This window comes from Barbus barbus, assembly GCF_936440315.1.
Source record: "Barbus barbus genome assembly, chromosome: 17".
NCBI classification, from domain to species: Eukaryota; Metazoa; Chordata; class Actinopteri; order Cypriniformes; family Cyprinidae; genus Barbus; species Barbus barbus.
In genome coordinates this window covers 17,812,497-17,828,361 of record NC_136745.1, presented here as the reverse complement: position 1 = coordinate 17,828,361, position 15,865 = coordinate 17,812,497, and the positions used below count along the sequence as shown (strand labels likewise).

Sequence of the window (15,865 nt, the reverse complement as noted above, 5' to 3'; positions counted from 1 at the left end):
TGTTTGGAAAGAGGGTGAACGAGAGGAGGAGGGTGTAGTTCCTGACAATTGGATCGACAGGAACAAGAGAACTGTTAGATGGCCACGTAATATGAGCAGCACAAAAACAGAAAGAGCTCTAAAGGACAGAATTAACCCCCAGGAAGACTGGATGGTTTTCCCTTTAATCAAAATAAAAATGACTTCAGGCAAGTTTTGCTTTGAAGAATCGAATATTTAATATTTATATCAAAGTCAAAATTGTTGAAGAATTTTTTTTTTAAGGTTGAATTGTCTAACTTCTAGCTAAGCGTCGTGAATGTGACAACTACAACCTGACCAGTCAGGCAGAGGAGGAGGAGGAGGATGATGATGAGGAGGTGGCGATTAGATCAACGAGGAACCGCACTAAAAAAGGACTTCCAGAGGATTTTGTAAGAAATGGTATATTTGTCATTCTCAAGTAATTTATACTTTTATTTTTTTTTTATTTAATTTTTTTTTTATTATACACGTTGCCACAAATTGGGCCTCAAATTTTAGACATCAATGTTTATGAAGATTTTTTTGCAGAATTTACAGATTCAGATGAGGAGGAGAGCATCAGGGGTAATGATTTTCTATTATGAATTTATAATTTCAGTTTCAAAATGAATAAAATTCTTAAATAACTTTTTTATGGGGGGGAGGGGGGGTGCATATGCTTATTTTTACTTTATATTGCCTCTTTATAGGTGTCAAGCTACCCGATTACCCTACTGCACCAAAGAAGCTGCAGCCCATTCAGGACACCAACATGTTACACAATGCTTGTGAGTACTGATGGCAACTTATAAAGCATGTTAATGTGTTGTCGTGGAAACACAACATGATAGTTACAGGCTGATTCATGTGTTTCAGCCTCTGAAGATGAAGCCATGGCTGTCCAAGCGGAGTGTGCAGACAGATCTGGGGCCAGTGAAATGTCCACTCGTCGTGAGTATTTACTTTTCCCTTTGCACCAACCATCCCATTGCACAAAGTTAAAGTCCATTCAAGATGAGTAGTTTCTCACTGCTTGAGAATTAAGCATGGTAATGACTTAAGTATTCACAACATTGTAGTTACAGGCTGTTTCACGTGTGGTAGGCAAGCTGGAGAGGGGCGGGGATGACCGCTAGGAATCTCAGCAAATCATGTCATTCGGGACAAATGAAATGATTGGTCAGGCGTTTCTCTGAGCCATATGAGAATATAATATTGATGAGTTTCAAGACCTGGTGAATTTCTCTTAAATTTTTATGTGCTTTTAGCTTATTAAGAGCATTTTAAGTTAACAAAAGAAACGTCTAAAATTGCCAGAAATGTAAGTGGTGTTTTAAGTAAGGGGAAGTCGGGGCCTAATGGTTAGAGTCGGACTCGTAATCCAAAGGTTGTGGGTTCGAGTCTCGGGCCGGCAGGGATTGTAGGTGGGGGGAGTGAATGTCCAGCGCTCTCTCCACCCTCAATACCACGACTGAGGTGCCCTTGAGCAAGGCACCGAACCCCCAACTGCTCCCCGGGCGCCGCAGCATAAATGCTGCCCACTGCTCCGGGTGTGTGTTCACGGTGTGGGTGTGTTCACTGCTGTGTGTGTATGTTCACGGTGTGTGTGTGCACGTTGGATGGGTTAAATGCAAGCATGAATTTCGAGTATGGGTCACCATACTTGGCAGTATGTCACTTCACTTTCACTAAATATTAATTTGGTATATACTACATGAAAGTACTTATAGGCTGACTCATGTGTTTCAGACTCTGTAAATCAAACCTTGGATGGCCTTGTGGAAGCTGCAGGATCTCGGTGCAGGGAAATGTCCCGTGAGTATTCACTTTATCCATTGCAACAACAATTGCAAAAGTCTATTCAGGACAAAGTGTTACTCTCTGCTTGAGAATCAAGTATTGAATTGATTTCTTTACACACAAGACAGTAGTTACAGGCTCAATCACATGTTTCAGACTTGTCTGGCCTGATGGAGCGTGCCAATGCAGGAAGGGAAACGTCGACACCCAGTAAGTATCCATCACAACTAATGCTCACCTTTTTTGTTTCATTTCAATAATGCATCTTTGAATAATCTTTGTCTTTTTTCAGGCTCTCTAAATGCAAGCACAACCCCTCTGCGAAGAGAGCTTTCAAGACCCAGTGAGTATTCATCTCATCACACTTTAAACAGTCACTTTTTACATTTTTTTTTTTCAGGCCTTGTGAAATTGAAGAACATTCTTTGTGTTTTTCAGGATCTGGACATGTAGCAAGAGGTTGGGACAGGGATGACTATCGCTCAAGGTAAAGAAACTGGATAAGGCACAGCGTCAGTAGCAACTGTCCTCTACTGGTCTCCAGCCCTTGTTGTTGGCCAACCAGTAGGGGTATGTCAGATAAAGAAATGTCCAAGTGATTAAAATAAATTTAAATGATACTAGGTCCAGCGGTGGATCCAGCATCAGGTCCAGACATAGTGATGTCTCCAGATACAGGTCCAGGTCCAAGTCCTGGCACAGTGATGGTTTGAGACATGCCGGCAAGTCCAGACATGATGTGTCACGACACAGGTCCAGACATGAACTATCACGCCATAGTGACACCTCCAGATCCAATGACAGACACCGTAGTGATGCCTCCAGGCCCCCCTCCAGGTCAAGTCATGATGAAAGATCACGGCACTGTGATCTCACCAGCCCCCCTTATGAAAGGCCAAGGCATGGTGAGTTGTGTAAGACCACAAATTTCATCTAAGCATTTTGCAATTCAGTGAGTAGTGTCGATGCACCCCTAATCATTACAATATTAAATTTAGTATTTTCTCTTCTAATGCGACCAAATCTATTGAAAGTTGTCATTTGGTAATTTCTAAAACGGACTTTCTGTGGTGCAGATGCCGAGAACGGAAGATGGACATTCCCATTGCCTTGGGATGGTAAGTATTGATCTATTGGCAGTGTGAGACGACAGGACACTGAGCAAGAGAGAGAGACTGAAACTTCTTATAGTACCACTGTCTCTCTTTCTCTACTATTCCCTCTGTCCTCACAAACTGCTTTTGAATTATAGCAGTGGCTTGGTTTTCTACCGTCAATTGTAGGGTGGTTTCTATCATGAGACATTTTGTCTGAGCTTTTTTTTTTTTTTTTTTTTTTTTTTTTTTTTTTAACTCCAACTCTACCTACTGTATTAATAACAAACACTGAAGCTGATTACAAAAACAATTGTGAACCAGCTAGCTAGCCTTGCTATTCTAATTGGAGACAACCATCGTAATCAAATGTTTATTTCAGTGTACCAGAAAAAGGTCTTAAACATGCTGGTTGACCTCCGCAACTGCTATAAACAAGCACAACCTGCCACTTCAGCCATGCACATTGAAAGGATGGAGACCTTAGAGGATTTTGAGAGAGAGGAGCAACGCCTCAGTGATGCACAAGCCTTTGATACCCTGGTAGGTTTTACAATTCTGGAAGTAATTGATAGCTTAGCATAACACAATACAGTGCACTCGTACACTGTTAGGTTCCTCTGGTGAGTACCAGTCAATTTTATCATAATTTATTCCAACAGGTGCTACAGATTTCAAGAATTGGAGGGAAGAACACCAAGGACTGTGTCCACAAAGTCCTGGACAGGCATGTTTCTACATACAGTATGAAGTGTGTGTGTGATAGGGTGGTGTTCAATGTTTTTTTGGGTGTGGACCAGACTGCAAGTGTTCATTTGCCTTTTCCTTGCTTAACCCTTGTGTACCTTCACAACACAATGCATCGTCAGTTTATAGACCAGCTGTTCTTGACAAGATTTGTTGTAGAGGGTTAAAAGGAGGGATGTAGTATAAAGGTTTTATGTGATGCGTAATGTTATTCATACGTATAATTTGTTGATTTATAAATGTAATTTATTTTTCTTTAGGCTCTTCACTAATGCCCTGATGGCGCAATTCAATATGAAGGGGAAGGGGAAAAAGGGAAAGAAATCTTTGGAGAAGTCACAGGTTTATAGAGCAATAAAAGGTAAGCCTGTGTTTCATGTTGACCAAGGAAATATAATTGGCTCCTGCCAGTCTGAATAATGACTTGATTGGACAAAACAGTTGATGATGTGGTTTTGTATTAATCCAGTATTTGTAATGGATGCATAGTAAACATGTTTTTGCTTACAAATATGGGGACTTGGTGTATGACTGCAGATTGCCTTTGCATACTTCTAATCATTTGTCTTTTTCTACTTGAGCAGATGCAGTCATGAAATTTGATGTCACCGCAACAGAGGACTTCATAAGGATAACCGCTTCAGAGCATCTGAAGCATGCACCGCAAAGAAGTGGAGGTGGAGGACACGCAGCAGTCACTCAGGACTGATTATCCATTGTGGAGAATCTTTTGTACATTGTCCTTTCCTGTTTTAATATAGTTGGTTATGGTTCAATTTTACCACACAACACATTTGGTTTAACACTTTATTTTTTATTATTGTACATTTGTTGTGGTACAGACCCACGCAAGGTGGGCTGTGAAACTTTTATTTTTTGTACCACCTGTTGATTTTACAAATTGTTTAGGTTACGATGCACAACATTGTATGCAAGCCATTCAATTATTTTCCTTGATTTTAATGGTAGTTGGCAGGAAATTTAACTAGTCAAAACATGTTAGTGACGTTTGTGCCAGTTAAAAACAATAAAGATGGAAATAAGTGAGTGGTAATTGAGTTGTGATTTATTTGTAAACCTGTTTATAACTGTAGTCCCATGTTTCCAGAAGGTGAAGGACCTTTTTCCTGTAGCTTTGTTTGGCTCAGCTGCAGGATTGAATTGGAAGTGCACTACACCTTTGTATGCTTTTCCATTTATCATGTGCTGCTGAGACCATCAAATGAAGCTATAGGAAAATGAACTTGAACAGTATGCCACCTTCTGAAATGGGACTACAGTTATGTACAGAGCATATAAGCAATATAAATTGATGTCTAAAATGAGTTGTAGTATTATGTAGAAAAGACGTCCACAACGACCACATTTGGCCTACATTTAGCCCTTATACGGAGGTCCTGTGGACGTCAATATTGGACGTTCGGTAGACGTTGGAAAAAAGACGTCATCTGGCGTCACAGTCTGCACCTTCAGGGGACCAAAATTGGACGTTCAAAAATGACGTACAAAAGACGTCGTTTGGACGTGTCTTTGCGCAGTGGGAACTTTTTTTTTTACAGTGTGGATGCCACCTTATCGGGACAATAAAGCCCTCCCTAACCCTACCTGATACTGTATTTTAAACTTTTTGATTATTTCCATTATTATTGAAAATAAATGCCTTTCTGATGCGATATGACATTTGAAAAGGGAGAAAAAAAGTTTGGTAAAAGGCAGCTTTGAACTTGGGTCGATCACGTCAAGCATACACCTTACCGTCTACGCCACTGAAACTGATGTTGAATGTGCGTCTTTTTGCCATGTTGACTATCCCAATCATACATTGGTGGGTGGAGTTAGTGTAAATAGCCTTTGCCAACAAGGCGGGCTATTTCCACTTAGTGTAAATAGACACTCTGATTTTGGCATAATGTATGGATTAAATTAGCGAATTCTGGGAAAATGAATTTAGTCTGGCATATTGAATGATATTTACATAAATAGCCTACTTTATATATAGCCTACTCTACAACCTTTTATATACTTCTTATTCAAATATTTTGAAGTATATGACAACTATTTTCATTTGCACTACACTTCAAATGTTTGTGTTCAGTGAAGTTTTAAACGAAAGAAATACTTTTTATTCAGCAAGGATGCATTCAATTGATCAAAAGTGACAGCAAATTCATTTTTAATGTTACAAAAGATCCCCATTTCAAATAAATGCTGTTATTTTGACATGTTTAGTCATCAAAGACTCCTGAAAAAAAAATATTACTGAAGATAATTCAGCTTTGAAATAAAATTAATAAATTATATTTTAAAATATTAAAACAGAAGTAAAATAAATTGTCATAATATTTCACAGCAATACTGTTTCACTGGACTTTTGATCAAGCCTCGGTGAACATTAGAGACTTGTTAAAAAATCATACCCAAATCTCAATTCAATTCTAAATAGTGTACAAACCTGCAAAGCACACATTTCTGTTGAGCTACATAAATTTGATTAACTACTTGGCCTACAATAATTTATTATACAGTATATGTATTCAATGTAAACAGCCATCATTCAGAACATCAATGAAGCATATGGTGAACCGCTGTAATAATAAATAAATGACCAAGAGTGTGTTGTACATACATTTTTCACACATGCTCAAATCTTCCTGTTAGAAAATCTAGCTACATTTCCATTCTCTAGGGATCACTTTCAAATGTTAAATTATGTAAATTCTGGTAAATACAGTCTGAAACAACAGCCACAGAATCTCCTGCTAAAGTTCAGCATCTGAGTTCATTTCAGCTGTCCAATTTTTTATTTTTTTTGTTCTAATACTCTTCTGTTGGGCCACTATGGCTAAAGTTGTGCTGTCACCTGTGGTACTGGAGATTTCCGCTTCCCAACCATTAACATTTCAGCTGGTGAGGGACCATGTAATAGCTGCAGGCCAAGAGTGCTCATGATTCTTCAGCAGTAGGGCCTTGATTGTTTTCACAACCCTCATTACTTTGGACAAAGTACAGCTACTGGTTATACAGTCTGCAGAAAAAGGCTGAAACTCAGTTTATAAACATTGTGGATCATTATCACTTACTACAATCTCTGGAGAAAATATCCCTCAGTGGCCTGGATTACACTTTCAGCTAAAGTAATACTCATTGAGCAAAATGGTTGCACCCTTTTTAACCCCTTGTACAAGTTTCTTGTACAAGTGAAAGAAGTTGAATACAATTTTTAATAAAAAAGTTATGGGTGTTTAAATTTGTTGTAATAAAAAAAGTAATTTAATATTTATTTATATTTCATTAAAAAAAAAATAATAATATGTGGTGAATTTCATTTCATGTCAAATGAAAAGCCTTCAGTCTAAAGAAGTTGTGTTCCAAATTTGACATTGATATCACAAAAAATGAGGTTTCTGTGTTATTTTTAGTCGCTATACCAACAATGTCCACTAGGTACTAGTCATGCCCCTTGTATGATTTGTAATGGACGACTGATTTGATTTACAATTTTTGTTTTATTCAAACAGCAATAAAACATGTCTAGATAGGTTGTAAATGATTTTTTAAAAACCATAAATATGACATAAAAAATTGAATATGACCATATACAATAAAACAACTACTACTGAAAACACATTGGCCTTAGAAACGGCTCTGGCTGCTTACTGAGACTTATCTGAATATCTCCCCTGTTCATTACTGCATAAAGTTATGAGGATGGGCTCTTTCTAATCAGAAATCTTAATCAAACATAGCTACTAGACTGTTGTTACAGAAACTTCACAAAAAAAAGTTTATTTCATGTATGATCATACATGAACTTGACATGCATTACATTTTTTACTGAATACTTGCAACATCAATCATATACAAATATACATATTCAATTTATTCTCAAAGTTTTAGATAAAAACTAGAAAATATGTTTTGTCTGAATTATTGGCAGCCAAAAAAATAAATAAAATAAAATACTTTCGTGATTGTATGTGTATGTATCAACTTTTTGTAACAAAAGCCAACTTCTTGGTGTTTTTTTTTTTTTTGCTAAATTTTCTTGTCACAAATTAATGAATTACTGTCACTACATCATTTTAAATAAAAAACAGTGGTCAAATATGAAAAATACAATCTCTAAGGTTTCCAATGATATATAGTTTGTCAAGATTAGTTTAGGTTTAGTATAGAATATTACGGTTTTAAATATGTAATGGCTTTGGGCCCACCGGTGGGCCGGTGACACTTAAGGGGTTTTAAGCACCACAACAAATCTCACATAAAACTTCATGAACAAAGTCATTTCTAAAAAATCATCTTATATTTAAAACATGCTGCTTCTGTGACCTACAAAGAGATCTTTAGAAAAAGCAAATGAGCATGTAGCGTTTAGGGCCCGTTCACATATCGCGTCTTTTGCACGCTCAAGTTCGTTCGTTATTAAAAAATGTTACTCCATTCCACTGAGCCAGTAATTGTGCTATTGATGATAATGTATGCAGCTCTCTGCACAATGCTTCACTGAGCTTAGTTAGATCAACACATATTCTATTTTTTTTTTCATTGGGCTTAACCTGCACACCATTCTGTTGGTCATTCTATCCTTTAAATTACTTTCATTTGTTCTATATGCTCTAGTTCCTCCTTATATTTCCCCCCAGTGGAATTTGCACTCTGCACAGGGTTGTGACCACATGACACAACATTAGCAAATTCTGTACTCAAACTCTAACTTCCCATGTCCAAGAAGTATGTAAGGGTTGCAACTTTCATAATACTGGGAAATAAAATAAAATATAATAAAATAAAATAACAAAGGATAATAATAAATAAAATAAAGGATCCAGGTGTAGAGAAGACAATGTTATAATAGGCCTATGTGTGAAAGAAAGAAAGAAAGAAAGAAAGAAAGAAAGAAAGAAAGAAAGAAAGAAAGAAAGAAAACATGTCTGTTTATTCCATCTGTTTGTTCATTTCAAAAAATTGTTTAAATCTGTGAATTAAAAATGGTAATAATAGGCTACTGTTCAAAAGTTTGGGGTCAGTATGATTATTCCATATGCTTAAAAAAAAAAAAATCTTAAAAGCTTAATTTTTAACAGACAGTTACTCCAGTCTTCAGTGAAGTTAGAGTTGAAGAAAAATAATCAGAACTCAACAAGATCTCAGTTTTGTTTCACTTATATGAGTTTCAACTGAAAAAAAAATAAAAATCTTGTTAATCCATTTAATCATGACTACTTTTAAAAAAAAAATTTAAATAGCACAACTTATAGGCACATGCTAAATAGAAGTATTTTTTAACTAAAAACAATGTATAAGAGGAGGAAATATAGAGAGACAGGTCAATAACACTGGCATTAGTAGAGCTGTTACTCACCGAGTGAAGCAACATAGTCATCATGTATCCACCCACAACCTAAGCAAAGGCTTCACGCTTCAGCACAATTACAACCACAAAAAAAAAAAAAAAAACAACAGAACCTCTCAGAAATCTCCTGCATAACTGAACATTAATAACATATCTGAACTCTGTTTCCCTTTACTAAAACAATACTTTCAACATTTACTCTTCCAATCCAGGCACATGCAGCATCCTGGGAACTAGAAGCAAAATGCCAGCAAAACTGATTAATGTAGTCACAACACAAACGGATTAGGTCAACTTCCATTTTACAAATTTTAATGGATTGAACATAATGAGATATTCAAGAACTGTGTTGCTTTAGCTTGTGTTAATAAATTAAAAAAAGCAGCAAAACTCATGTTTTTGGGTACATAAGCCTGGTACTTTAGAAAAAAAGAAATTAACACCTCTTCAACAGAATACTCTATACTCCATCTATTCAGTACATGAGATGCATGGTCCAATAGGAGCTTAAGAACTGAATCTTTTACGAAGATGGGTTGACTGAATGTGCAGCTTTTGCTTTACTTGTCCTTCTACTAGCAGAGTAATACTGGAGCCATAACGTTTCTTTGTTGCTATCAGAAGCCCATCCCTCCTACATTCAAATAGCATTGTGGGAATAGCTGTGACTGCAGCGCTTATATCTATTTTGAATAAGATAATGTCCCCATTTAGTGTTATATAAGTGTGCCATCGTGAGTTTATGTATTATGTTTTTTGTTTTTTTTCCCTCCCATCACTGGGCATGAGACTGCATCAACATCAGTCTTTTCTTCAGTCTGTGGACAAGTGCTCCGCCAAAGCCTGCTGCTGTTTCACTGTCTCACTCTGTTACACTTGACTGACGCTTCTGTTTAACATTAACTCTGGGTGCTGTTGGATTTTTTCTGGAAGTGCCACGTCTTTTATTTTAATGACAATGTGATCACAGATTTTCATGAAGCTATCTGCTGACTCTCCATGTTCTTGTTTAGGCCCATTAAACTTGGACATCTAAAATATGACATTACACCTTCTAAAAAAAATGTTCAACAATAATAGTACATCAGAAGATTAACGTGAAATTTGTCATCTCTCTTGTTGTGAGACGGTACCTTTCGAAGCATCTGATTCATCTTGGCCACTGTCTGCTATCTGTGTAGGCAAACTTGTCAGGAGCACTGATGTGAAAACATTCATGTGTACGATGTTGCCTCATCTGCAAACATAAAACAAATGCATGTAATAACAACATTTTGTTTGAGTAGACTAGATTGAGTATAGTCTCAGAAGGACCACTTCTGACACAATATACTGTATACTACCATTCAAACATTTGGGATCAGTAGGTTTGATTGATTGATTGATTTTAAAGAGATAAAGACACTTTAATTTAGCAGTGATGGTAAAAACTTGCTCTGTAACATAAAAAAAAAAATCTAATTTATAGAAATGCTGTACTTTTTGTATTATTATTGTGTTTGTTGTTGTTGTTAAATTGAAAGAACCCTAAAAAAGTATGATTGTTTCCACAAAAATATTAAACCTGGCAATCTGTCACACCCCATTGGACTTTTGTTGTGTTTTCATCCCTTGTGTGTTCATTGACCCTGTTTCTGTCTCTCCTTGATTAGTTTAGTCCCTGTGTGCCCTTATTTGGTCATGCTCCTGCTCTCATCTACGTCATTAGTTAAAGGGGACATAACACACACAATCACCCAGTCTCATGTTAATCTTGAGTACCTATAGAGTAATATTGCATCCTTCATATCTCCAAAAAGTCTTTAGTTTTATCATATTTATAAAAGAAAGACAGAGCTTTACGATTCTCTCCGAAAAAAGCCGAGCTCCTGGAGGCTCGCCGTGGGCGGAGCTAAAGAGTGACAAGCACTTGTGCCGATCACCAACAAAACACAGACATTTGATGCCGTTTCACTTACCTTAAAGGGTTCTTTGTAACCAGGAAAAAGGTGCTGATTGAAATTAACTGAGTGATGGCTTTTGGATGCTCCATACTGAACAAAAAGTAGACAGCAAACAGATACTTCTGGCATCTCTGTTATTGGTCAGTGACGCATCCATTTTGATGCTAACTCTCCTTTGATGAGTAGGCTTGACATCCGAAGATGGGGATACAAGTCAGAGAATCATTTATTAGAACTATGGAGAGTACAGTACAACAGGAAAAAGAAAGGAATCTCTCACAATTAAATCAAATCTTAAAACTTACTTGAATTAGTTAGGAGTGTGGTGTTTTTTATTTATTTATCAATCAATCAATCAAGAACCTGCATGATAAAATGTGGAAAATAGAATAAAAAAAAAAAATTATCAGTAACTTCAGATTGAGTTTCAGTTGGTACTGTGAGGAAAAAGAAATAATGTACATTTTGTGTTATTGTTTTGCAGCAGGTTGGTCATGTTTCCTGACTTCCACTCTTCAACCCTCTGATAAGCTGGTGGTAAAACTATAAAAGTGCTCTCTGAGTTAGATGAACATCTACAACAACCAAATACAGCGTGTTTAGAATATTATACAATTACTTCAGCACAACAAATAATTATATTTTACTATACTATAACTGCAAACACCAAATACTGTTATCCACAGAAAAAATGGAAACATCTCCATCAGCTGCTTTTCTGTTTGTTCTTCTATAAACATATAACTGCTGTTATATGTTTATAACAGCAGTCTGAAGGTGATTTGACCAAAACTTTGTTTCATCTTTTCCTATAACGTTATGTAGCTATAGGTCCAATACACTCTAGACTACAGGGCAAAAAATATCATGAACTCTCGCCAGCATTATTAATCAATTCACAACGTTTTTAATCAAGATACTTTAGGGATTCATGTTTAAAATGACAAACCTCCAGGAGAATTGCGCAGGCCTGGACAACGCGATAAACCACCTTTCTTATTTTAGCTACTTGAAATAAACGTGTAACGTTAGGCTAACTAAAATTGACAAGGGTTTAGGTACAAGTAATTAAAATAAGCTCAGATTAATAAATTTTCTCACTTACCAATGTAATCTTCATTCTCCTGAGCATTGAGCGCAGTCAGCGCACCGTGGACCGTTGAAGTTTAAACAGCGGCGCTGGCGCGCTTTTAAGTGGTCACTCTCGCGAGAGGCGCGCGACAAATGCGCCGCTGTGCAGACGGGACAAAACTGATCAGCGCACAGACACGCAGTTCATGTTGTTTGCCGTTTATGTCAAATATCATTTTATGCATCTGTTTGGAGGGATGAGTTATAACAAAAGCCTTTTAGAATCTAAATGAAACACTGAAAGTCATATGAGCATGTTGCTTGTCAATAAAAGAGCTGCACGGCATCTTACATGACATGATAACTAGAACTTGCAATCATGTTAGTGTGCTGATTAAATAGAAGACTAGAGTGTACCTATTAATAAATAGATCAAACTGTCCAGATTGCTATAGAACATAGGTGTTAGAACACATGTATTCCTACCAGATCAGTTTGTTGGAATAATAATAGGTTGATTCAGTGCAAATGTAAATTTTAAGTTTATTTTCTTTGGAATAAAGGTGTGTCAAAGTAAAATTGAAATAAAAGCACAAATATAATGTAGTATAATAATTTTAAATAGCCTAATGTGTAAATATACATAAAGCATGGTCTAGCCCAAAGAACCCTTTTGTGGCAAAAAGGGTTCTTTCTCCTTGTATAGAACCTTTTTGGCATAAAGGGTTATTTGGAGTTGAGTATAGAACCCTAGGGTTCTATATAGAACCCCAAAGAAAATTTTTTTTCTAAAAGTGTAGCGTTGCCTCTTTTGTTGTTTTTTCCTCATGTGCCATTTTCATAATTTCCCTCTCTCACATGCTTTTTACACCTTAATTATTTAATTCCATTAATAAGAGGATTTTTATTTTTTAATATTCAGGTGTCTACTCTGTGTTGTGCTAATGCAGAAAAGTATGTGTCAAATTGTTATATCCCTATAAAGAAGTCCACCGCAAAGAGTGGAATCCGTGTAGGTGTTTGATTCCCTGCAGGCTGTAAGATGAATAGTATCTCTATAAGATAAAAGACAATTCTTCACTCAAGTAAAAATCGGTTGTGACAGAAGGAAAAATGAAACAGAGAGAATGTGTAACAGGTTGGAATAACAGAAACAGAGAAGGAGAGAAAGAGATACAAGGTAGATAATGAAGACGGTGTTAATTGGAATGGATACATCGGGGAGGAAAATGAAATAAGACAAGAAAAATTTAAATGAGAATGAGAGGTGGAGCAAGAGAGAGAAAGAAGAAATGTTGAGCATTTAGATTTTAAATGAGGCCAACAGCCCTGACCCAGCACAGCCACCGCTACTTAATGAGGACATACTAAAATTACACACACAAAGATTATGGGCAAACACACTCTCATTCTCTCGAATGGCAAAGATTGCAAGGACATTAATACACTGTATTCCAAAAAAGTATTCCAATGAAATATTTGCTGAAAAAACACACCAGAAAACTATTTGGACTGCAGAACATGTGTCACATATTAGCACTATATCCATTTATAGATTGAATATATAACAACTGAAAGCTGAACAGAATGTATCGATGAGATCATCTGTACATAAACACTATAAAATGCCTGTGAAATAGTTTTTTTTTTAACCAAGCTGAACTTGATTTAAATAAACACAATTAAACATTTTATAAAAAGAGAGCAACTTTGACCCTACTTTATTATAACTGTTGAAGCATATCTTATTAGACCTGTGAATTTAGAAGAGATCTTCTTTTCCTCTTTTTCATTCTTCATTAATGATAGATTCGGCTTCAGCTGCCCCTTCACTAAATGAAAGCATTGGAGGCCCTCTGGGTTTTAGCAGTGTCACTCTTTTATCATTTGGTTTAAGAAGATGCCATGCCATGCGTTTCATATCCGAACTGCACATGCTCCTCGCTAAAGAGAATATTTAGCAGCGAGACCATGTACAGGCGCTCGCATGAGACTTCAGAGGAACACGGCCAGGCGTAAGACTATTTTAAACGTGGACCTAATGCCATACGTGGGCGGATTTACACTGTGATCAGACCTTTTGGTGGATGGGTAATGTGTTAGTGGAAGTGCTGGGGTGGAAAGGATGTTTGTTTAACACCCTCAGCAGCCTCTTCCATTAAAAGGGCATTTCACATTTTAACATTTTAATACAACATTTTAATACAAGGTTCATTATGTTCAACATTAAAGTAATGCCAGTGAATGCAACAGGGCATGCTTCTAGTCTTTGTAGAAAATGGGTTTGTGGATAATGGAAAGGCCTTTCCAAAGTACCAAGACCCATAACTAATTTAACAGAAAACGAAAATGAAAAAGTAGCACGTGAAATTAATTAATCTTAGAATTAATTATTATAAAAAAGACAGCTCTGAATCTGAAATTATACAACAGTTCCGTTTATTTAATTTAGTGGATTTTTAATTTACTTTATCTGCAAGTCACATATATACGCAAATATTCACTGTCTTTTTGAGTGAAATAAGCAATCAAAAATTTTGTACAAAAGCACAGATTAATTTAGGAACAAAACGAGTAACAAGTCTTTATAAGTGAGTCACTGAATCGATCACTCATTCGATTTGTTCAAAACACTCATTTAGGACCAATAGAGTGAACAGAGTCACTGAATCTTTTACGCGATCAATTTGTTCAAACACTGATTCATTCAGGGACAAAACAATTGTCTGTCGAGTCACTGGATCATTTCATCAGCCGCTTCATTTGAATCATTCAGGAACAAACACCACTGCTGTATCTTGCTAGGAGACAGCAATCTATTCTGTTTTGACTTTGTTTCTTTTATTCTTTCTACTTCCATTAGAAAAGCAAAATTAGACAAGAAATGTAATTAAATTCAATTCAAATTTATTTGTATGGCGCTTTTCAAGATGAAAATCGTTGCAAAACACCTTTACAGAAAATGAAAGTTTCTACATAATATTTAGCAATAGCTAATCAGTGGTGACTGACAATATTGTCTTAATGTAAGCTACTTAATATGACCATTTTGTTTATTGATTCTGTATAAAAGCAATACTTTATCTGCATTGTACCACTGGTCTGAATATCAACAGCTCTGTGATACATGTGGTCATTGCTGATGTCTGTAACACCACATCTAGCTTGTGTGATATTGATTAATTGTATGTTTTTCAACATATTGCTGTAAAAAGCATTATATCTGCTTGACATAGTGCCTAAGAAAATCCCTTCCCCATGGTAAAACATGCAGCCTCTTGTGACTGTTTGCTTAAATCTAAAAATGTAACATGGAGCGCATGGGGTAAAAAAAATATATATATAAATAAAAACAGTTTTTCTTTCGACCTCACTTGTATCTTTTGGTCATTATCGGTGATTCCATGCTAGTTTAATCATTTATTTTAGTAACTAAAATAACTCTTGCTCAACAAGAAACAGTAGGACTTATTGTGGATTCCCTGGCAATCAGATATTTTTTTTTATTGTTGTTTTTGCGGTTTCTTATTTGCTAATGGCTCGCAGACCAATTACAGAAATCCTCAGCAGTATTTTTATTTATTATTTAAATATAAGTCAATAGTTACTGTGACAATTGCCTAACCTGTGCAGTAGAGCCTGCAAAATCCCTTTGTGGGTCCAGCTACTGTTGTGAATCTTTAAGTGGATTCGAGTAGACCTTGCAACAGTGTCTTATTCTATTGCTTAAATCCAGCATTTTAATATCAAGCCTCATATCTGCTTCAGGGCAGAGTTCTCCTAAAAGAGAATTAACAGTTTTGTTTTTTTCTCTGATCCAATGTGGGTATACTGTTCTCATGGTAATAGGA

At 36.2% G+C, this 15,865-nt stretch overlaps 1 protein-coding gene across 2 annotated transcripts; it reads left to right on the top strand.

The window, feature by feature from the left end:
• Positions 1-285: 285 nt before the first annotated feature.
• Positions 286-4,695, top strand: LOC306883275 (uncharacterized protein). Of its 2 annotated transcripts, none has more exons than XR_013785344.1 (14): positions 286-413; positions 553-588; positions 714-791; positions 880-954; positions 1,753-1,818; positions 1,960-2,013; positions 2,096-2,146; positions 2,242-2,290; positions 2,428-2,708; positions 2,880-2,921; positions 3,280-3,440; positions 3,560-3,604; positions 3,905-4,005; positions 4,229-4,693. XR_013785344.1 is itself a non-coding variant. In XM_079438418.1 (14 exons), exons 3-14 carry the CDS (start codon positions 776-778, stop codon positions 4,351-4,353), a joined length of 1,086 nt encoding a protein of 361 aa, XP_079294544.1. In that variant the 5' UTR covers positions 322-413; positions 553-588; positions 714-775; the 3' UTR covers positions 4,354-4,695. The 2 variants fall into 2 exon arrangements, 1 of the variants encoding a protein (XP_079294544.1); XM_079438418.1 differs by having other exon boundaries at positions 322-413; positions 3,560-3,624; positions 4,229-4,695.
• The last annotated feature ends 11,170 nt before the right edge of the window (positions 4,696-15,865 follow it).